The sequence below is a fragment of the Columba livia genome, chromosome 2 (genome assembly GCF_036013475.1).
Source record: "Columba livia isolate bColLiv1 breed racing homer chromosome 2, bColLiv1.pat.W.v2, whole genome shotgun sequence".
Lineage (NCBI taxonomy): Eukaryota > Metazoa > Chordata > Aves > Columbiformes > Columbidae > Columba > Columba livia.
This window is the reverse complement of record NC_088603.1, coordinates 54,788,543-54,812,042: the sequence shown is the minus strand read 5'-3', so window position 1 is coordinate 54,812,042 and position 23,500 is coordinate 54,788,543. Positions and strand designations below refer to the sequence as shown.

Genomic DNA, 23,500 nt, shown 5'->3' with positions numbered 1-23,500 from the left:
CTCTAACTTTTTTAATCAGAAGTCAATTTAAGCGAAAAGCTAGATCTTGTATCAGCACTGACATGTGTTTCTGTATTTTGTACTGTTGAATAGTCCAGGCTTTTCATTTAAATACGCTATTTTGGAACAAGTTCATCTCCATTTAATTGACATGGGAGTTACTGCAGTAAATCCAGTAACGGTGTTTGCCCATTATTTCTGTAGCATTTTCACTTACACCTCTCAGTGGGCTTCCTCAGGAGAATGAGAAATCTACTAATTTCACAACCAAGGTATTTTTTGGCCTTTTTCCCCAAAGCCAAACATCATTATTTCTGGCTATACATTAGCAATCGTTTTCATGTGATGACCATTGTTCACGTTATCATCAAAATTTTCTTAATTCTCTACAGTTAAAAGTTACCTTTTGCATTATTATATTAAAAGGTTATATATAACAGGATAAAAATTAAGAGAAAATTATAAATGTTCTACGGAAACTTCAAGTAATCTAGTTACATCACTGCCAGTAAGTTTCTATAGGATGAATAAAATTTACCTATTCGGATACATCCTCTTGTGAATTTTCTGTATTTTTATAGCAATTTGTGCAGCGTTCTATTGAAATTCTCAAAAGGATAACATTAACAGCAGGTGTGTTTAATATTTATACCAGCCTTAGTGCATTGGTAAACATTTCTTTGAGCATTAACACATTACTCAATTCATTTAAAAGACTGAGGAACCTGGAGATGACAAACAATGAGAAAAATGTTTTGTAGCATCATTGAGGTTTGCTGTAGCTAAACACGTGCAGCTGATGAGACCTAAACCCTTATTTGAAATGATATTTCATTATCATGAATATTAAAATTAAGGCAATGCTACATTAAGGAAGGCAAACACTAGCTTCCAATGAGCTTTTTGGAGAATTATGGTTAGCAACCGAATTTGTCTTTACTTCCATTATCTGGTCTGGAAAAACAAGTATTTCCATTGATAAGGGTAATAAGGTTAGTTAATGCATGAAAAGGGCAACAGCACTCTGTTCGCTCTGAATACGTGGACAGAAATAGTGAATTATTTTTAAGTAGATTTGTGGCCAATTGTAAATTTATACTTGGGATTTTGTTCCCTTTCTATAACTTGGGACTCCAGCTCCATGTAAGTAAAAACGTCATGTAAGTGAAATTTTTTGTATTAATTTCTGTGTACCCCTTTCAAAATAAAAATAATTAACCTTGAAGAAGCAGCTTGGTATCCAAAGGCCTTCTTTTAACTGTTTTGCAGTGTACAAAAAAAACATCAATTATCAAATACCATGAGGTTCCTGATGTGCTTTTGAGAGCCGTGGACAGGATAGTGCATGGACTGTGCAGAGCCGTGCAGCTGCTTTTCTGGACTCCCCAGTCCTTCCATTCAGCTGTGGATTGAGCTTCATCCCAACACAGAATTGTGACTGATGTTAGAGCCCGTGAATGAGAAATGCCTATAAAATCCTCTCCCTAAGTCTCCCACCTAAATTTTCTACCGATGAACAGTTTATCTGTGTGAATAACCAGGTTGTTTACTTCAACAGCGTGCAGGAAACTAAGGTAGGTGGAAGCACATGAGCACTCAGAGCAACTAATTCACTGTTGCTGTGCCAAGGATTAGCACCTGGAGCAGCAACATGTTTGGCTGATGAGCTACAGGGGCAGGAGAGAAATCTGCTGTTCAGCCTCCCTCATTTTGCTGCAAATTAAACATGAACAGTCAGTCCATCCACAGCAGATGACCAGCTGCAGAGTTAGAACTGCCGCTCACCTACTATTTAACTTCGGTTTTAATAGAAAGGAGTGATATAGGCAAATCGCCTTAAGCAGACATCTACTTAGCTTAAAGCTTACAGAAGTAAAACAGCTACTGGTACTGTGGTATGTTCTGAAATGTACACAACTAAATACAGCCATTCTTATATTTGCACAGCAAATAATAAAAATCACAGAAGATTCTTAAATAAATCCAAGTAGAGCCACTGTGACTCAACAGCAGGCAAACATAATGTACCTTGCTAGCGGTACATACGTTCAGGAATGGCCTGCGGTGTGACAGATTACCAAATTAGAGTTCACTTCCCAGCTCTTCTACCATTTCTCATGTGGAGGGACTTGCGTAGTCTCTCTGTGTTGACCGTTTATCTGAAGAAGGAACACCTGCATCTTCCGCTCGCATATTGAGGTTACAGCACCCACCACTGCACCTCCTCACCAAACCAGTGACCCGTGCTCGAGATTGCTCCTGTACCACAGCTATTAAGCGATATCTCATGTCACTTAGAGAAAGTTTTTTAGTCCATTTTGATGCTTCAGTGACCGATGAACAATGCCATGTTCAACATGTTACTGCCTCTGTGTCCCAGCTGGTAAGGAATGGACTTCAGTCTCTGGGAACTGCACAGGGAGTGAGAGCATTCCAGCCCTTGCAGGCCACACATTTTGTTTTGTTCTCCTCCCACCTTCTTCACCCTGTTGCTACAATCTTTAAATTTTTATGGCTTGGTAAAAACAGAAGTTCAAGGCTGTATTGTGGATAATGAGGCCTGTTGTTATCAAGGGTGAAGTCACTGCTCTGGCAGAACATTTGTATGTATGGCCTTGCAGCAAAGTAGAACTGCCACTTTTGCACCTGGTTCTCATACGTGCTGTTGCAGTTTTATTGATTGTAATGGAAAAGACTGGGATGGGCTGCATTTTTCCCTTCTCCTTCTAGGGTACACATTGCTGTTTTCTGAGTCATTCTGTGGCTTGTTGTCACTCGTGTTCAGCTAACTTCTCTAGCTGGAATTTGCGTGCTTGGAACAGAATTTGCAGTTGCTTGAATCTTGGAGTTCTTAATAGAAAACAGAGTTGTCTCAGGTCTACCAGCTTTCAGAATAGACTGGAAGGGAAAATGATAGAAACATGGATATAATAAGAGTCTGAGAGATGAAAGCAGTCGGTTATACCAAATCGCCTGGTGGGCACAGTACTCTCTGCTACTTCGCTTGGCTTGCCCTTTGCCACTCTCAGGACACTTCCATAAGCTCAGCATCAAGGCCAGCCTTTTAAACCACAAACACTTTGATCCACTATTCCATTGCATTGTTTAAAAAAAAAAAAAAAAGCCAAACACACATGTGCACAAAAAAAAAAAAAAAAACACAAAACCAAAACCAAACCAAAAATAGAGGTGCATTTCACAGTAACTTCACTTTTAGTTAAGGAAACGTGACTCACTTCAAAGACTCTTTGAAGAGACCTGTAATAATTCCTGATCTTCAAAGAACCATTGCTGGAGCTCTACCTGGTTAAATATTTCTCTGTCAGAAGAGCCATTTGCCATAAACAATTATAGAAAACACAACTGCAAATCTATTATCTGAAAGAATGCAAAATCACCCTTTAAATCCATCGAGCAGTTCAACCAGTTCCTCTCGACAAGACTTTGCCACAAAGCCTCACATAGCCACCTTGCCAGCAGAAATGACAGGCTGCTCAGTGGCCAGGGGACCTGTGGCTCTCTGAACTGCAGGACAGGATTCTGCGCAACCTCTTCCAACGCTTCTGTGGCCACGTGTGATCGCAATACTTCCTCTACAAGCATTGCTCTTTTGAGGCATGCCAAACGTGTAGTCTGCTTAAGTGTCGTGGAAATAATGTTTACCATCAATATTAGAGAATTTGAAAGAGACAAAGGGGTGGGAAATAAAGTACAGTTCCTGCTGTTAAGGGTTGTGTGTGCAGAGAGTGCCCAGCCTTTGTCTGATGTCCATTATGAGTCATGATCATTGTTCTTTGAATCAGCAGTCTTGTTGTAAACTTAATTTCTTTGTGTCATTCATCTGTTCCCTGCCACATCCCTTCAGCTGTGAAGTCTTACACTGGGCTCTAATAGCCATTAGATGATAATTTTTTCTCCATCAATTAGTTTCTTTCAAATCAGTCATGCAGATTTTTTTCTCAATAAATGGAGGGTTATCTTAAATACATACTCATAGGCTCAATATGGTCTGGAAATCCATCCGTAGGAATACCATGCCACTCCATTTGATTTTGCATTCTAACACTATTCTGTTCTTAGACAATCTGGGACCACTCCTGCTCACTGTAAGTAGAAAACTGCTTTTATCTGGCAGAAGGATTTGATGTTAAGGATCCTGCTCACTGATCTCTAAGAGTGTCATGTTTCCAAAAAAAAAAAAAAGGCTGGTAAAATTAGGAGTTTACCAGATTTAGATATTGCTTGCTTGACACCCAGCCTTTGGCATTCAAACACTTACCTTGCCCTCAGACTATGTTATGGTGGGTTTTTAATTGCCTGTCTTTGCATGAGAATCCCAAGATGACTCCCTGATTGATCCCCTGTGTCTTGATGATACCCTGACTCCAGTTAATGTTTCAGCCATCTGTGCGATATGAGGCCTAAGGTCCCATTTGAGCTGAGGAAGCAAATGGCTTATTAAAGTCTAATTTCTCCAGCTTGTTCTTGCCTTTGGGCATTTTAAATAGGTTAATGCAATTTTTACAATACACTCAGGGAACTTTACTCACAGAGTGTTGCCATAAACTAGAGGAAAATATCCTCTAGATTATGTCAAAATGGCTAGTATTCCAAATATACTTGCCCTGATACTTAGTCAAGCTCTCTATCCAGAACAACAACTTTTTTTTTTTTCCCCTTAGGATTTTAGTGGATTATTGTACATTTTAAGGTTTAGTAGGGGAAAAAAAATGTCAGATTTATTTAATGCAGTGGATCATTTTTCAGGGAAGTTCCAGTATTCATCAAAATGTGGAGACACCACAGGCACCATATAAATTATGATGGTTTTCTTCTTAATACTTCCTTTTTATTGCCTATATTCTTTAAAGTGAATTTAGTGCTCATGAAAGATGCTGGATATGACAACAGTAGAAAGTGAAGCTCTCTGTTTATCTGCAGAATTGGTATAGGGGAGCATTGGCAATGCAAGTCTCTCCCCATAACCCCATCAGCGTTCTGCAGCTGTAACCTTGAGGGATCACCTTTAGGGAGGAGAAGATGACTTGGTCTCCTTACTCTTTCTGTCCTTACCCTCTCTGCTGCAAGTTCAAATAAAGATGTCAGTTGATGCCATCCAAGGCCGTAGTCTTTATGATCTGCCTAATAGGTATTGGGAGACCATCAGTTTAGTACCTTGACTGTGTGGCAGACTGTCTCCAGCACAGGCTCCCTGTGGGTATCTGTGTGTGCATACATCTTCTATACATCTAATACATCTTCTATAAGGTAGAAAACACTTGAAAGCACCGTTAAAGTGCAATGACTTCTGTTCCCTGTATTGACCTAAACTGGATTTGAACCAGTGATTTAGAAATAATATACTCTGTATCCCATTACTAATCTCTTCGGCCACAAGTCCAATCCTTCCTCTTTTTTTTTTTTTTTTTTTTTTCACAAGGAGGGTGCTAACATATTTAAAACAATTCACATTTTGCTCTTAAAAAGAAAATTCAAGCGTATGCAAAAACACATTGTATATTTGGCTAACCTACCCCTCATTAACCAGGAGGGAGAGAGCGTAAACATAGCCTTGCATTAGATTGTTCAGCGTGTGCATTCAATCTTTAGAAATCTGTTTCAAAGAAAATAAATGCATATACCTCATTAGAAGAGAAGCAACAGGGTGGAAAAGAAAAGCAGGCCATGTCAGTTCAAACGCAAGCCCAGCTGCTTAAGTTAGTTACACTTTTCAGTTTAAGGCAATGCAAATCCATTCTCCATTACTGGGGAAGTGGAAAAAGGCCAAGTTCTGTGCTCAGTCAAATAGGAAAGGGTTTAATGTATGATTTTCTCCTTTTTAGTCCATTGTACATTGTATCAAGGCACTGAAGAACATCTATGCAATTATGTAAATAGGAGGCTAGGGTACAGAACAGCACAATAGTTTGTAGGCTAAAATTGTCTTATTCCTCCTACCCCTTCTTCATCTTTACACAGAAACAAACATGCACAACACATTAATGAAATAAATCAGACATTATGTGAAGCTTATCCACAAGAGCAGATTCTAGATACAAATTGAATCCCTGAACATTATTTTGATCTTCTGCCAAGCACTGTAGAGGTCTTAAGAATCTGAGTTTGTATTGTGAATGAGAGGTGAAAAGAGAGTTATAATTTTTACACTGTTTTCATTTTATAAAAAATTGTGGGCTTATGTATGTTCCTTGCTTATTGGAGAAATATGATTGAAGTTTAAAATATATATTTTTATTTAAAATATAATTCCCATACTTATGCAGTTGGGATTTGAGGGCAGAGCCTTTTCAGTTTTCCTACTAAGAAAATGATTCACTCATTTTCCCTTTCATGGGGCAGACTGCTGCTTTCAGCATGGTTGCACCACGGACGAATTTTTCCCATTGCACCACTCTACTTGACATAGGGGCATTTTAGTTTCGTTTCAATTTGCTGTGCAGGTAACCAGCAGAAGAACAGAAGACACAAGGAAAACATCCAAAGTCATCATTTTATGTAAATATTGTAAATGCATAGCACCATTGTGCCTAGGGTATTCCCCAAAGAAAGTCGAGGAGTGTGTTCCTTAGATCATAAATTTCTCTGAGTCCTTAGAGGAGTCTGAGGTCTGTGACAGGTACAGAAGTGGTGACCTTGGAGATGAGAAGGTTTGCTTTTGCTGCCAGTTGGCCATCCATTTGCACCACTTAACTCCATATCTCTTATTCTAATGCAAATGCTTTGATACTGTGGCTAAGCATAATCTGCTTAAAGTAGGATCATAAAGTGTGGGGTGATCTCTTGGGAAGCCTGCCATGGCACCACAGCAACCAAATAACCATAGTTAAAACTTATGTTTGGAAACCTGTCATGCCATCATTTCTTCACAGGTATTAGTTCTTCTTACTGTTTTCTGGGATAGCTGGTGGGTATTCAAAATGTATTTTTCTTAAGGAAAGTTGAAATGTCACATAGCCTTTGTGAATTTTCCTCGGGGTTTTTCATAGCTTACATGCATTTTTTTTTTTAGTTAATTATCTCCCTTTTAAAGTGATGTACTTTATGTTGTCTTTTTAAACTATATGAAGAAGCTTTTTGCAATTTTTTGCAATCTTTTTTTATTCTTGAATGCAGTTCTTAAAGGAAGGAGGCACTTCTTGCTTAAATACGTCAAAGTTTACCCAGCAGTTAGCCAGTAAGTCATAAAAAGATTCCGGTGAGGTAGGCAGTGCATGTTATCTTTTATACATGCAGACACAGCACTGTTGAACCACCTGAAATTCCATCAGGCTCCAAGCTCTGCAGAAAGTGACAAATGCTAGACAGGTATACGATCTATAATGGATGAGGTATGCAAGGAAGCTCAGGGAGTTGGACTGGATTTGATTACAAACAATAATATGACACAACCCCTGCTGTGGATAGTACACAGGTTGCGAGAGGCAGTGCAATCAGGCAGCGTGAACACCGGACTGCAGGCATGATCCAGAGCCCTAAATCCACCTTGGCAGCACACCTACTGTGTGGCTTTGGGAGAGCTTGGTCTGAGGTAACAGTCCTTCTTCCAGCTCCCTATCTGTTTGTTTAGCAGCAGCACGTTAAACAATCATACCTCACTAGACCACTTCAGTGCAATTTATAGCTCAGCATGACAGCAGGCTTCAGAGAGGCTCTTTTAAGGAATTACATGAAGAGACAAGAAGTTATTTGAATAATTTTGTGCAGTTGTTTGCAATGAACTTGGAAACTTTTCCATGAAGTAACTTTTCTCCATCAACAGAATTTTCCCTTAGGGACAACCTTAGCCCCGCCCCCCAGCAAGAATGAATGCACTTCCAGTACAAAAGCAAATGATAGAAATATTGATATTCCTGCACTGGCCAACATTCAAATATTGAGCAGTACTGAGTGCAAAGCTTTTCTACACCTAGATGGGGAATGAAAAAATTTCCATACCAAGGCATCATCTGAGAGTGCTGGGCATGCCCACGGAATTTACAAACTTGATGTTTTCCAAGTCAGCTACAGAGCTGCTTCATTCATCAGACAAATCAGGTTGGGAGTGAAAGGGTTTGGGGACCATTGCAGTACAAAAAAACAAAACCAAAACCAACAACAACAACAACAAAACCCCACCCCACACTATATCTAGATTGCTATAGAGAAAGCTTTGTCTCATCTTGTCCAGTTGTGCACATAGGGTGCAAAACAACCCCTCGTTGCTCTCTGGGAGCTGTGTGGACTACAAGTTATGCCTCTGTGGGGCATCATTGCATTCATTTCTGTATTGGAGTCTGTGGAAGCAGTTGAGGGCCTGTTGTGTTTGAAGACCTAGTTCTGGTTATCAATGGTTTGTCCAGACTGCTAAGCTATCACAGATGAGGAAAGGGCCTCCACAAGATAGAGTTGATCTAGATGAGTTTTTTCCTCATGGGAATGGGAAGGGTCTTTTCATCTACCAAAGTGTTTCTTGCTATGGTTAATATTTGTATATGCAGTTGCTTTCTTGCATAGACACCCTCCACATTCTTTGTTTTCATATGCCTTAGATTATATTTTCCCTTACTACCCTCTTGGTTTGGGGCATTTCTGATCGCGAGTTCTGATCGTGGAACTGATGGCAGCGTAACTGTGCTTCCCCAGGCTGATTTCTTTGGCATGAGATTTAGAGCAGCTATGAGTATAGGAATGGATGACCAACAACTCTTTCTACCAAGACTTTTGCTTTTCCTTTATACATCGTTTTCTGATATACCCATTCTGCCTCATCTTTCTCCTTTTTCTTTTTTCTTTTGCTTATTCCAGTTTATGGCTCATTGATTTCATAAGTCATACCAAGACCTCAGGTTCATCCCCAGGGCATAGAAAGCTGAAATAGGGATGTCGGCATAAAAAGAAAGTGGAGATGACTTGGCTTTATCTGCCAATCCACAAATAACTTGGTTAACAGAGTTTCTAGACATGAAACCTGAATGCTATTTTAGAAAAAACAAATCTGATTCACTCCCAGTTCACTTTGGCTTCTGACAATGGAAGTTAGAATACAGGATGGTATTGGCAAAGCACTACAGAAGGCAAAGTAGTTCAGTGGTGTTGTAAGCTGTTCCTCTTGGGGATTTAGAGCCATCTAACGCAACCCCTCAGGTCCTGATTAAAGTTGTTAAGGCTGGGGACCCAGGTGACTTATTCAGGGCATAACCCCAGAAAGCATCAGGCTCCTGTGGTGTTCTGGCTGCTGCTTAAAGCTGTTCTTCCTTAGTGACATCTCTGTGGCACACTTTTTGCCTTCCTGAATTTAATGAATGCCCTAGTCAATTTGAAAGTGTCTCTGAGAGATAAAGTTTGGTCTTCTGTGCCAGCAGGTTGATGTGAGCCACCAGATACCAAGCCTCACATCTGGAGCACGTTTCAAAACATGACAGACTACCAGGAGTAAGTGAGCAGTGCAAGTGTACAGAATACCTACCCTATTAAGAGCAACTTCATACCTTTGAGATATGAATGATAAGGAGCAGTTCTCATTTCAGAGACAGACACATTTCGTTGGATATTTTTGCTACATATGTATTGCACAGGAAATTTCACAGCTGAATGTTTTCTTCCCTGACACCTGCTGTATAAAGATGTGACAAAGTTCTTTTCAGAGCAGCCTTTGTTTTACAACTGTGGTCGTCTTCTCCTTCACGTAACATCACCAGTTCATGTTATGAGTTCTCGCTATGCTACGTACAGTGATGACCTGTTGGCCTCTTCTCCAGGCATGCAAAATTCCCACTGCCTTCACTGAGCCATTTTCTGAGCAAAGACTGCTGGTCAGCTCTGAGGTCTGTCCTGTGGGCAGAGCCATAACCCTTCCAAAAGTTTGCTTTCATTGCTTCCAGTGAAGTCCAGCTCTTACCACAGAACTGCACTGGCAGAACCACAGGGTGCTATTGATGGGAACATGTTCATTAATGTCCTGCCACAACCTGAAGTCTGAGGCCAGCTGACCTCAGTGGGCAGTATGTCCCACAATGTAACAGAACCATAATTTACTCCAGAACATGTTTAGCCCGGTAGGTATTGCTGAAACCTAGATAACTCTCTTCCCTCTCTTCAATTCACAGCTACCTCATCCCTGAACTCTCAGCTTCAACAGCTTCAGCATCTTCAGCAGCTCCAGCATCAACAGCAGCAGCAAGGTCAGCAGCAGCAGCAGCAAAGCCAGCAGCAGCAGCAAGGTCAGCAGGCACAGACTCCACAGCCAGCCCAGCAGACCCAGCAGCCACAGCCACAGCCATCAGCGCCACCGCAGCAGAACCAAACACAGTCCCAGAGCCAGAACCAACCACCTCCGGCCCCACAGTCCTCCAGCTCCCCTCAGAAACCCAGCCAGTCACCAGGGCATGGCCTTCCATCCCCTCTTACTTCACCAAATCCATTGCAGGTAGGATGCTACGTACAAATCTCCGATGGTCTAGCAACAGAAAGTGCATACTCTCCCACTGCAAGGGGAAATCAAGCAAAGGTTATACCTTTTGACCATACAGGCTGAGAAATTCCACCACATATTAATTAATCCTTACAAGCATGCAGTTTAGAACAGCTCAAAGTCCTGATAAGATAGAAAAGCATAACTAACAATGGTCCTACTCCTCTCCTTTCTGACGAATAAACATCTGTTGCTCTTAGAGTCATGGATTCAGCATGCGACCTTTGCAAGTTATATTTGCCCAGCAGTCACACTTTATAGTAACTTATAAGGACAGGAAAGTTAGCTGTTCATTAGCAGATGATCCTGACTGTCCCTAAAATAAATAGATCTTCTGATGGTGGATGTGTGCAAGGGATCAGTGGGTTATCCTTCATCTTGAAATTACAGTCCTAACGTTTATCCTACTAAGAATCAAATGCTTCTGTTAAGAGTCTCAGTATATCTTCCAAAGCCAAGAATGCCAGTTCAGTGACACAAATGTCTTTTAATAGACCAACAGCTGTAGCACCCACACTGATGCTGGGCTCTGCTCACCTTGGAAATCCTGGGCAAAAATAGGAGAGCTCCAATGGTCCTAGTTTCTTATACTTGGATGTTCTTGCACTACGTGTGTCATGCTATATTCACGTAATTCAAGAACAGTTTTGACTGTACCCACAAGTATGACTCTGAATAAACACCACCGTAGTCTGTGCAGTGAGGAGTCTCTTTCACTGGGCAGTGGAACTGCACTTAGAAGCCAGCAGTTTCTATTCACTTTATTTTCTAAATGTTGAGACCCCACTTTAAAGGTTTTATCCACACTGATGGATTCTGCTCCATTCCATGCAGAAATTAAACTGCATTAGCTTAATAATTAAAAAATCCTTTTGCAAACAATTAAGGGAATTGGTTTACAATAAGCTGTGTTTGCCGTGTGAGAAGTTAAACCTGCATTAATCTGAGCTTCAACTAAATTGCATCAAATCTGATTTTTAATGGTTTACATAATAGACTTAAATGTCTGCAAGGGATGTGTTCTTGCTTCCTAAACTTTTTCTTATAGTAGAGCATAATGTTTCTAGAGCTGCTTCTGTGTATTGTCTTAAGGGTTACTTAGGCACCATTTAATGCCCAGTCTATCATGCTAGTGAGTGCTTTGGGACTCTTTAGTATGCAGATTATTGACATACAGAGACAGGAGTATTTCCAGAGGAGCTTCTGTTACATTTTATTGTCTTGGTGCAGCTGTGATGTATGCATACTAACTGTATACACGATAAGTTGCCAAAACTGCCTGCTAAATATTTTGCTTCAAAAGGCACTCAGTTTTCCAAACAAAACAAAGGCACACTTAGAGTAGGAGTAAGGAGGAAGTGGTATTATCTCAGTGAACATACCCCAAGAGGGTTGTACTAACACTGAATCTGAAGTCTTAGCTCTCCTGTAGCCTCTGGTTACAATCTAAATCTCAGCTGAATCTGAGGACTTCCAGGTACTTCATCTGTCACCTACAGGTGCAGGCCAGTAGAAGCACTTTCTACTCTTAGGTCTCCACGGTCACATCTCACTTACAGAAGTACAATAAAAATAAAACCAATAATTTGTTGCATGGGAGGTGCCAGTGTCAATGTTTTCATGGAGATTCCTTGGTACATCACTCTCACAACTACCCTTTTGAAGGCAGTCTGAATGTGTCACACTCAACAGAAGTGGAAGGAGTGAACCAAGTACTCTTGAGGCAGTTTAGTTCGAACACTATCCCTTAAACCTTTTAGGAACTGGGATTAAAGTTAATGAAAGACACCAGGGTGAGAGGTCTGGCATTCCCACTGGGCTGAGCTCAGCCAGTACTGCTAAGCCAGCTGCGTGACTGGGACAATTTCAGAACACCAGTCAAGGGAATTAGAAGTCATTAGCTGTCAGATCTGGCTCAGCATTAAAGATTTACTAATAAATTGGGGGATAAGTATTTTTAATGTTCTTTCCTGTCTGATCCTCACCCTTTAAATAACCATGAAAACTCTGTGTTTGTATTCACATCCATAAGAGAAGCCAGAATTCAGCACTGTACTTCAGTCCTCACCTTAGCGATGTGCACAGGGCTGTTAATTTGGCCTTCTAGCCATTTCTACAGCACTTCTACAGCAAGCATAATACTTCTCAAGCTTCCCTAAGAAATACTTAAGAACCCAAAACTCGCTCTGTCATATTGCTGAGAATGGTGAGACTCTTTAACATGCAAACAAGTAACACTCAGAAATATTTCCAAAGGAACTGCTGTTGCACTTTATAGGTGGCTGAAGGATGTGTTTGGGCACTTTTCTAAAGCAGAGCAGTGGTAAACCTCCTCCATGAAATTTGTCTTTCCATTCTAAATCCTGCAGAGAAAAGCTGGTTTACCCCTGTACATCTAGCTTGAGAACTGGATCTGAAATTGTTTTCTTCTGCACAAACATAAAAAAATTAAAAAACAAAGGAGTGAGCACATGTTTGCAGCAGTTCATATATCCAGTTCGTAACAGCTACTTAGAATGTGGATTTTTTTGATGTCTAATGTCTTAACTTAAAAATTGACCTAGAACAAAATTCAGAGATATTATGGCCTCTAAGGTAATGTTCTTTATGAACTAGAACGAAATAGGTTTTGTTTGAAGAATATTAAGGGAATAAAGATCAACTAAGTTAAAGTTTGACAGCTTAAATTTCATTTCTGAATTCTTGATTTTTTTCACGTGGGCTTTATCGTCTTACATTATTCAGGATCTGTCTGAAAGATATTAGTTTAGAACAATGCAACCTCAAAAAATTGTCATGGAAAGTCAGTAATTCAGGAGGATGATTGCGTTTGTTTCAAAAAACTCTGAAGGATAACAACAATTACATCTCAAAATGTACAGATGCTGTCATGTTCTTCAGAAGGCAAATTAAATGAAAGTGACTTGCTTAGGTGTACCTGGGTGAGGTACTTCCTAGCTGATCAGAAATTAATAATACCAGTGCAGCATACACCAGCTAAAAGTCTCAGAATGATTCTTGCCAGATCATGCTATAATACTCTGCTCTAATTTTATCACTATTTTTTACTCAGTTCAGTGGGCTGGACTGTAGTTACAAAACAATTATTTTAAGAAGACTTTTAATGATTGTGTAGAAAGATGACAAACCTTTCTTCAGGTTCCAGGACCTGGATTCTGTGCTGACATTAGCAACAATGCTCCAGATTTACACTGGTAAAAGCAATCCTCTGCAGAACCAGGGTCATTGCTGATTTATAAAAGACAACAAACCAGAGGAGAATTGTCAAAAACAGAGCAATATTTCAGGAGGTGGTGGGTTGGGTGGATGATGGAAGACTTTCATCCCTTCATTTTAAAATGGTGAAATTCCTCATATAGATAATCGTAGTCTGATTTTTATTTTTGCTTTGTCAATTGGTTGAGACAAAGGAGTCCAGAGGTGAAAGACAGCCTAGCTCCTGTTGTAAATTTGGGACTTTGAAACCTTTAGTTTTGGGAAAATACACTTCTCCAAATAAGTTTCTGCTGTGAATGTTTAATGTTATTTATTACATGGAAAACTCTATGAGTTCTTGAATGGTCAGCATGTTGCAACTTCAAAGCATAGTTAGCACCTCTTACAGAGTTTCCATTCAATTAAATTTCCAGAGCCATAAGATCTTGATTATATGCTGTATAAAATCAGATGAGCCAAGTACTAAGTAGCCAGTTCTTCTGCTTGACTACCAGAATAAGGCGCTTTGTATCAGGATGTCAAGGTTTAAAGCAAGGCAAAAATAAACTGTGGCAGATGCTCTCTGTTGTCCCCTCATTCACAACCCTTTTTGATGGGAAAGATGATAAGGAGGAAGGAAGAGAGACTTAGACTTCAAGTTGGAAGGGTTTTTAAAGGCTTTACTAATGCTACTAATAAATAGAGAAAATACACAAAATATACAAAACCAATCTTGAATGTCCAATATGGAGTTGGTGTCACTCCAGTGGCAGCAGAGCTGGGAGCTGGCGTGGCTCCAGCAGCTGCAGGGCAGGCACCCAGAAGTCATGAGCGGGACTTCACAGCAAACCAGACACTGGATTTCAGGGATGCAGGGCCTGAGGCCTGTAGATCGCAGGCAGACAGACAAGGTCCTCTCTAGATGTCAGCCATGGTCCAAGAGGAGCAAGACCCTCTTATATATGGGGTATGACTGTTATAGGATGGGATACTCAGTCATTTTTAGTCACCTGTTCCATCCACCCCTCCTGGCAAACATGTCCCATTATCAGTTAACCTTGGTTACCGTAGTAATAAATCTAAACGTGAGCTTCTTCAGCATTCCGTTGGTCCTCTTATCAGCACAGAGCACAGTGTCCAAGAAAAATATGCAGTTACGTAGGAAGCACTTAGAAGAACTTAGCTGAAAGAAAAATTCACTAAAAGGGAACTGGTCTTGTTTTCAACAAAACCAGGACACAGGAACATATATTTAACTGGCTCCAAATGAGGGCTAGCTTCTCGTGCTAACAATCACTGTGTATTTTAGTGGTATGGGTAAGATGAACGTACCCACAGCCAGATCTACAAAGGGAGAGCTGCACTGTAGGAATAGAAGAATTCCCAGTGATTTCTACTGCTCTGTTCACGTGTGAATAGGAACAGACAAACAGGAAATCCCCCAGGGATTGCCCCACTGTAAAATTATTCTGACCATTTTCAGAACTCTTTCCTAAAGCACCTTTTTGTCATAGAAGCCTACCTACAATAACTGGAGCTGACGGAAGATGATGAGCAAGAAAAAAAATAATAATAAAAGGAGGCAAGAAGGGAAGCAAGGAGATGACAACAACAGAAAAATCTTCCAAGTAATAGCAGACTCTAGGATAGCAAAACCAGAACCTCCTTCAGATTAAATTTTCATACTAATCTTAAATAATGTATTTGGAACTTCAACTCTTTTATAACAAAAGAGAAAAGAAAAGCAGAAAGGCTGAAACACCCAGCTGTAAATGAGGGAGAATGTGCACACAGATGCCTCAGGCTCCAGCAGTCACAAAATCCAAATCGCCAGTTCCTTTCCCACCCAGCCTCAGTCACTGGTAAGCTTCTCATTAAGGAAAGATCTACTTTAAAGAAGTCTCAGTGATTACTGTCACTTTGATAAATTTACATATATTTAAGTTGCAGAAGAAACAACCAAGTATCTGTTGGTTGGAGGAAGGCAGCTGGGACAGGTTTGCAAGGACTGTAGTCATGGGCTGCCTTCATGTCTGTGTTCACATCTAAGACCTGATGTATTTTTCTCATGCTTGCTGAATTCTGAAATCAAGAATACTTGTTGAAGATTATGACACCAGTAATCCCACTGAGGTGTGGTTTTTTTGTTTCGTTTTGCTAAAATTATCTAGCCTTCTTCCTGCATACGATACTGTGAAATATATGAGTGCCTGAATCTGTTCCCAGGTTACTTGTTAACCAGTTTGACAAAGAAATATTGTACAAATGGTGAACAAATACAGTGCTTTTAATCCATTTTCCAAAATTTCCTAATTTTCATTGTCAATAGGGAGTGAAATATTGCACATCACAAGGCAACAGGTGATACAGACACGTACAGCAGACATTTATTCAGGAAGGTTAGTGCCCATCTCCTGCTTAGAGTGAGCCTGTTCAAGTGTTCATCTTAGGAGGATTTCCAGCAGGTACTGGCAAGAGCTAGATCTTAACTCTAAATTAATAGCATGGAAACTCCCCGGCAGCCAGCTAAATTCAGTTCAGAATATTGTGCGTGTTTCATTCCCTGCTCATTTCAAAGAGGTCCAGAAAGACTGAAACATCTTGTTCTATGTACAGTTTTGGATTTCTGGGTATTCTTACAATATTTTAATTTTTGTGGGTTGATAAAGGTGATTTAATGAGTGGAAGAGGCAAGTACTTGTGTAAAAATTTCCACTAGCTAGAAAGTCATGGTCATACTGTTGTACCACATGCATACATACTTATTACCCATTGCAAACGCTGTTGTGATGCAGGTCCCCTCCTTTCATTTTTGTGCTCTTCCTTTTGCCACTGAAGTAGTTCTGTGAACCACACAGACATTATTGTTCACAAAATGGAGCCTTGCTTGGGAACCTGGCTTTGAGTTTCAGTGCATCCAGGGTCTCCTTTTCTTCTTCTCCTTTCGCCTCTTCTGGGCACTTCTGTGATCCTCCTTGTCCCTTCTGGGTCTGCTACCAGCTAGGCCACTCTGACATGGCAACGTGGCAGTTTGTCCTGGCTGGACTCCGAGGTGTCACCACATTGTGCTGTACCATGCTCCTTGGCCCTGGTGCACAGTGCAGAGGTATGCAAGCTGGTTTCCTGGCACAGCTAGTTTGAGGGCTGCTACTCTTTGTGTCTAGCTGGAAATGCATTGGTGTCGTTTCCACAGAAAGGCGAGCTTCAGTTCTGTGTAAGACTGCACTGAGTAGGGTTTCAGATCTTCTCCTCAGCCGTCTTCCTTCTCCCAGAAGCTCCCTGCTTTTGGGGTCTTTGAGGCATTGGGACTTCACAGTGTAAAGCTGCATTTCAACAGAACAAACAAATGACAGGCTGAGAGAGTTGAGGTTGTTCAGCCTGGAGAAGGCTCCAGGGAGACCTTATTGCAGCCTTTCAGTACTTAAAAGGGGCCTATAAGAAAGATGGGGACAGACTTTTTAGCAGGGCCTGTTAGGACAGGGCAAGGGGTAACGGTTTTAAACTAGAAGAGGGGAGATTCAGGCTAGACTTGAGGAAGAAATTTTTTACAATGAGGATGGTAAAACACTGGCATAGGTTGCCCAGAGAAGTGGTAGATGCCCCATCCCTGGAGACATCCAAGACCAGGCTGGACGGGGCACTGAGCAACCTGATCTAGTTGAAGATGTCCCTGCTCATTGCAGGGGGTTGAACTAGATGACCTTTGAAGGTCCCTTCCAACTCAAACTATTCTATGTTTCTATGTTTAAGGGTTCTCAAGGAGACTTTATAAGCAACTCTCTTCATTCCCTGAGGAAACCTCTCAGTTGGAGCACTGGTCCATCCAAATCTACTCTGCAGGTGTTGCTATTTTCAGAAGCACAAGGAGTACTGATGTCTGACTCACATTCAAAGCAAAGGAAATTAATCTTTCGGCAAAAACAACTGGCATTATTAGCACCCAAGGGGCAAAAGCTGAGGCTAATATAGGAAACCATTTGCTAGAGAATTCTCTGAAGGAGAGGAAAGAGTAGCTGTTTGCCCAGAAAGCTCTGACTTCTGAAATGGGAGCTTTTAATAAATTCCCTAAAGCAACTGAAGTATTTAATAAATGGGGAAATAAATAAATAAATAATATCCTCCCAGGACAATTTTGGGAAAGGATCCATATCCCAGAAGGTCATCTGTTTCCAAAGCCTCTCTAGACAGAGATGAGGACCTTTGGGGATCTTAGGGACAGAAAAAAATGACACAGCCCCTCAGATACTCTTTTGAATCCAGTGGATTTGTTTTGCTAGCATTCATTTCTCTTAATTTCTCCTTTCACTCATATTTCCAAAAATTTTCAGGGATGTAGAGACTATCCCAAATAATTAACTTATTTTCCCCTATTTTTCATACCCCTCACCTTTTTGTAATGAAGAAAATAAAAGATTGCAAGTCATCACAGTTCTGCAAGAAAAAAAATTATTCTACTTGGAAGCAAGTGGACCTAGTGAATGCAGAGAACCCAGTGGGCTTGTTGAATCTGATTGAGGAACAATATTCTGGAAGTGGTGTAACCTTGATGTTGTGTCGTTTGAGTCTCCTTGTACAAACAAGCACCTAAAAGATGTTGCTCAGCTTTCAGGCTGTGTTTAAAGTTCAAAATTAAGCCTGTTTCAGGAGTATTGCTGGGGTCTATCAGAGTGTGCATTTATGTATTCTGTTGGTGGTTTTGGCAGATGCAGTTTAGGACAGGTGTTTTAAAAAATAATAATACTTTCTTTTTTTTTATTGGTAACCAGAATGTTTTGAAAGAGTGACTAAGCACAGGCTGGAGATTATGAAATTTGCTTAAGTGTTAATGGGTTGATTGCTGAGTTACAGCCTGCCGTCTTTACTGGAAATTGATTGACTGGTGCTGCAGGTCTTCACACTTGACGCTCGGATTTGACTCGAAAATTCTGCCAAGTCTTTTACTCTGAAATTTATCTTAATTAGATCTGAAAGACCTGCCACAGCAGAATAGTCACACCGATTAAAATGAAAAACAGGAGAAATTACTGATCAAATTAATCATAATGTCGGGTTACAGCTGTAGGTCTGATGTAATTTGCCACTCCAGTGAGTTACATCGGCCCAGGCAGAGGAAAGAGAGCTGGTTTTACGCTGATCCGTAACACCAGGCAGCTTCGGGCAGCCCATCAGGACGTTTATTCCATTCATTCTCTTGGCTTATTCTGACCTTAGTGCTGCAACTAGAAACAAATTAGGCAAAAGAAAAAATATCCTTTTATCCAAGGGGTTGCGCTGGAAACATGAGCTTTCCAAAGCCGCCTTGTTTTGTTTTTCCCCTTTCTCTACCAAGCTTCTGCTTTTGTTTGAACCAACAATTAATTATGTGGAAATTGGAAAATTAAAAGGTCAGGGGTTATCACCTCAGGCACAAGTCAGAAAATGTGTATTTATAACAGCTCTTAGTGAGTTGGTACATGAAGAAATTAGGGTCATTTAAGCAAATGGATATATAGCAGCATATGAGAAGGCATGTCCTAGCAGGTAGGAAATAACAGTCAGACTTGATATCTTATACATGTGATGATACCCAAATTTATTTTTATATTATGTACTTGTAATAGACAACATTTACTATAAACTTAAAAAAAAAAAAAAAAAGGAAAAAAAAGTAGAAATCACTGTTTAGAATTAGATAGGTTGTTAGAATTAGATAGGTTGTAGGTCTTAAGGGGCCCAAGCAGAAAATTTTCATTTAGAAGAGAAGTCTTCTGCAAGTTTCCTAATATTTGTTCCACCAGCAAGGTTTGAAAGATTTTTTGAGACAACCTGCCTTGTAGTAACGCTGTATTTTTTGCTACTGACCCAGGACAAGGTCATTAAATTAAGATCACAATATCACAGTGTGTTTGGGATTGGAAGGGACCTCAGAAGATCATCTAGTCCAATCCCCCTGCTGGAGCAGGAACACCCAGATGAGGTCACACAGGAACATTTGAAAGCAGTTGAGAAAGGAAATTAAGTAAAGACAATAAGAAGCTAGATTAGCACTGTGAGTCTCAGGGGAAAAAAAAAAAAAAAAGCTTACCTTTGAAATACACACAATTTTATATTTTGATACTGTAATAATATAAACCAATCATGAATTTTTCTAAATGATTTTTCTTTTCCAACAATGCTGTAATTCCGCTAAGTTGGTTTCTCCCCTGCCCAAAAATTCATTTTAATTTTCTATTTTAGGCCTGGGTAATGCAAAAAATGGAGGATAGCTTTTGTTTAAAATCAGCTTAAGTTGTATATAAACAATTTATTACATTGAATTGTCTGAAAATAGTGATGTAGCAAAAGAAATTGAAATAATCTTAATTCATGGTAGTGATTTGAAATCTGCTGAAATACTTCATCATTTTTAAACTCAAGTTTTGTTTGCTGAACTATTTCAATATTCCATGTTTTATCTGCATTTTCATCAGAAGTTACATCTTAAATCAAAAGAAGTTCCTGCAGGACAGGAATTTGACTTATTTCTGATAGCTTAGACATGATCAAATATCCTGTGAGGATTCCAGTTGGAGAACCAAGATAGGTTGTGTTTGTGAAAGAGATTGGAAGGCAAAGCAGAGTTTCCAGGAGAAAAAAACTGATGTATGAATATAGCACATCATATGTTGCTAGAATTATCCTTTTACTAAAGGAATGATGATAGTGCATTTTGGTTCTTAAAGGAGCTGAGACTCTTTAAAGAAGGTATCAGTGCTGTAGTGTGTCTGTTAAGAAATAGTTATATGCTTGTGAAAAGCATCAAGGAAGCAGTCAGACCTGGGAGGATCATAGGCATGTAGCAAAAATACAGATGCTATAAAGAAAACCCTAAAATATGGGCCCAGTACAGAGTACAGAGTACGGAGTACTGATAGCTAATAAATTGATATCAGAAGACGCTTCCGAATGAATGGGATAACAAGTGATATAAAAATAGTTGCTAATGCTTTTATGATTTTCACCATAGTAACTTTATAATCCCATTTTCAACCTGCCGGATAGCCAAATCAGGCTGGAGTGCTGTCTCTTCCTGCCCTCCTCCCAGTTTGGACAGTGTGGACTGGTGGCTCTAGCTGGAACAGGGCAGGAGGTGGCAGAGGGCTGTTCTCCTTTTGACCTTTGCCCAGGGGACACCCCTCAGAGGGTCAAACAGAGCTGCCAGTGTGGGTGCTCCAGGGGCTATAGGGCAGGGGGGGCAGAGGATGAGGAGTGGCTGTACTGGGATCAAGGTCCAGGATGCATCTGAGGGTGCAGCTTCCAGCAGTGTAGAAGTCCTCGGAGGCTGGGCCTAATTTTAGGGAGGAAAGGGAAAATGTTTGGGGGAGGAGGAGATGGGAGAAAAACAATGTCTTTATTGTTCACAGTGCCTTTATTCCTACTGACCTTTTCCACTGGGAGAGAGATACAACAAAAAAAATCAGAAGAGAGACACAAAAAACCCATAAGGACTGGCATTGTGAAAGACTGAAATCGTATCACTTGATCACCACTCTGGAATAAGATGCTGTGTGCATTTCCACCCTACCTCTGTCTGCAACTTTTCACTTTAAAGCAAGACCTAATGCTATCCTAGGAAAGTTTCTCACAGTTCTCAAATGAGACAGGAGCAAGCTCAATATGCCATTAGGTAGGTTTCCCCTTCTTCTCCCTCCTCAACTTTATAGGATTACAGCTTCCTGGTTTTTTTTAACTGTCTTCTGACTATGAAACATGTTCTTCATGAAATCAAAATGTGTCTGACAGAATTTTCGGTTCATGTAAAACAAATATAAAAATAAACAAAACTTGAGAAAACCAAGCCGTTCCAAAACTCCTTGATGTTTTCCCCATAGACATTCAAAGAGTATGTCTAGGGGGAAATCACTGGTACTTCAAATATACAAGCAGGTATAGTGATAACATGTCAGTCCTGTAGACCCAAACCTGGCAGTCCACGCTCTCATGAATGAAAACTACAGGGAAAGGAAGGGAGGGGAAGGAGTTATTTTACTGACACATAGAGTCTGCATATTTAGCACTAATCTCATTATCAAGTTACACCTTTGCTTACTGAATTCACTTTTGGAAAACAATTTAGACCAGGAAGCAAAGTGCTCTAGTAAATGGGTGGTTTGAGTCGGGAGCAGAAGGCTGCGGTCCCAGCTCTTTCAGTATCTGGTCTGTCACTTCATCTTTCTGTTCTTTTGTTGATTCTCCCACCGTTGTTTGATCTCTTTAGACTTTAAACTTTTAGAGTTTTTTTGGTATAATTCAGTGAGGCCTTGATCTTGCATTTGGCTTCTAGATACTGCTGTAACACTAATACTACGAAAGCAAGGAATATTCAAAAGAGGAATCACATAGCCCCAGTCACTCACTTGCTGAATTCAGTAGTAGTATCGCTGTTGACTTCAGAGGACAGAGAATTGGTATCCATCTTGTTTTCAAGTATATTGAATATTTTAAAGTTTCCGTCAGCGGCTCAGTGTGCCGTCAAATGCACTAATGAAAGGTTTTCCTAAAGTTAATTTTCCTACTCATAATACAATAACCAAATTTGCTTTAACACTTGAAAAAATCCATCCATACTAAAGAGAATCAGTTGCTTAATCCTAAAATTAAAGGTTATTGCATGCAAGAGAAAATAATTACATGCTCAAAGTATGGAAAAAGAAAACTTTTTTAATATGTAGGTATTTGTATAATTAAAGACTAATCAAGCATGAACGCTGCTGACTAAACCAGAAAATGAGATTGTTGGCAAGCAATATTGTAATGTAAATGCCATTTTTGTTTAAGTACTAAAAAGCTGGAGGAATGATATCCTGAACAGATTAAAAGCAAACAGCATTGATAATAAATATTTATCAGATTTCAGATGCAACACACAGAGATTTTTATATTTTACATGCAAAATATATTGGCATTGAAATATTCAGTCACTTTTCAAAGGTTTGTTCACATCTTCACTTTAAAATGTTGAAAAGCAAGCACTCACTAGTAAGAGAAACAGCTTTAGAACTCAGTCTTAACCTGTAGCAATGTCAGTAATCTGTAGGCAATGGAAAAAAGCTGAGACTCGCTAACATACTTAACTACAAATGTATAAGATCAGCTCCTGAGGCTGGAGAGTCGGAATTTTGATGGTCTTTATGTATGTTTTCTTTTTTTTCCAAAATGTTCACATTAATTTTTCAAAAAGAGAGAGAAGCTTCTCAGACTTCAGTCTTTGCCATGAAACAAATGCGTAGTAAAGTATTTCTGGAGGACTTATGTATATTCAGAAATTATCTCAATGTACCCACCATTTTGTTGTTGAGGACTGATTTAGTTAGAGGTTTCTGTCGTCTTGGGGCAATGCTTTTAAATTTGTGTAAAAGTATTGCACTGGTTAAATAGGCTCATCATATACCTTTGTGTTATCTTACTATAGCCTACGTCTTTTCCAAAGTGGATATAAAGATATTTTGTTACATCAAGACTTGAGGAGAATAAGGAAATGCTAAAAATGAAGTACCAAATGTGTTTCCATTCCCAACCATTTTCTTTCCGTTTCACTCTTCCCAGAGCTGGCACTACTCAACATGCTGAAAACCAACAACAATCGTGTCTTAATCAAGCCTGGTCATGTGATAGTTGAAGCTCATTTAAAAGTCCTTTGACATCTGTGAAAAGAGGCTAAAACCCAATGGTTATGTTAGTAAGGCAATGAAGACCTTTGCTTTAGTATGTGCGCTGTGCGCCATTGCATCCTTTGTGTTGATGTGCACCTCCTGTTGTTTCCTCAGACATTTACTTCTCAGAATAATTTTCATC

At 39.9% G+C, this 23,500-nt stretch overlaps 1 protein-coding gene across 3 annotated transcripts in view; it reads left to right on the top strand.

Annotated features, from left to right (window-relative positions):
- POU6F2 (POU class 6 homeobox 2) overlaps positions 1 to 23,500 on the top strand; it is a 305,926-nt gene that overhangs the window by 197,501 nt on the left and 84,925 nt on the right. For all 3 annotated transcript variants that reach the window (XM_021291174.2, XM_065052010.1, XM_065052011.1), the window contains exon 5: positions 10,107 to 10,426. In XM_021291174.2, coding sequence (XP_021146849.2) covers positions 10,107 to 10,426 — 320 coding nt within the window. The remainder of the gene's footprint in view (positions 1 to 10,106; positions 10,427 to 23,500) is intronic.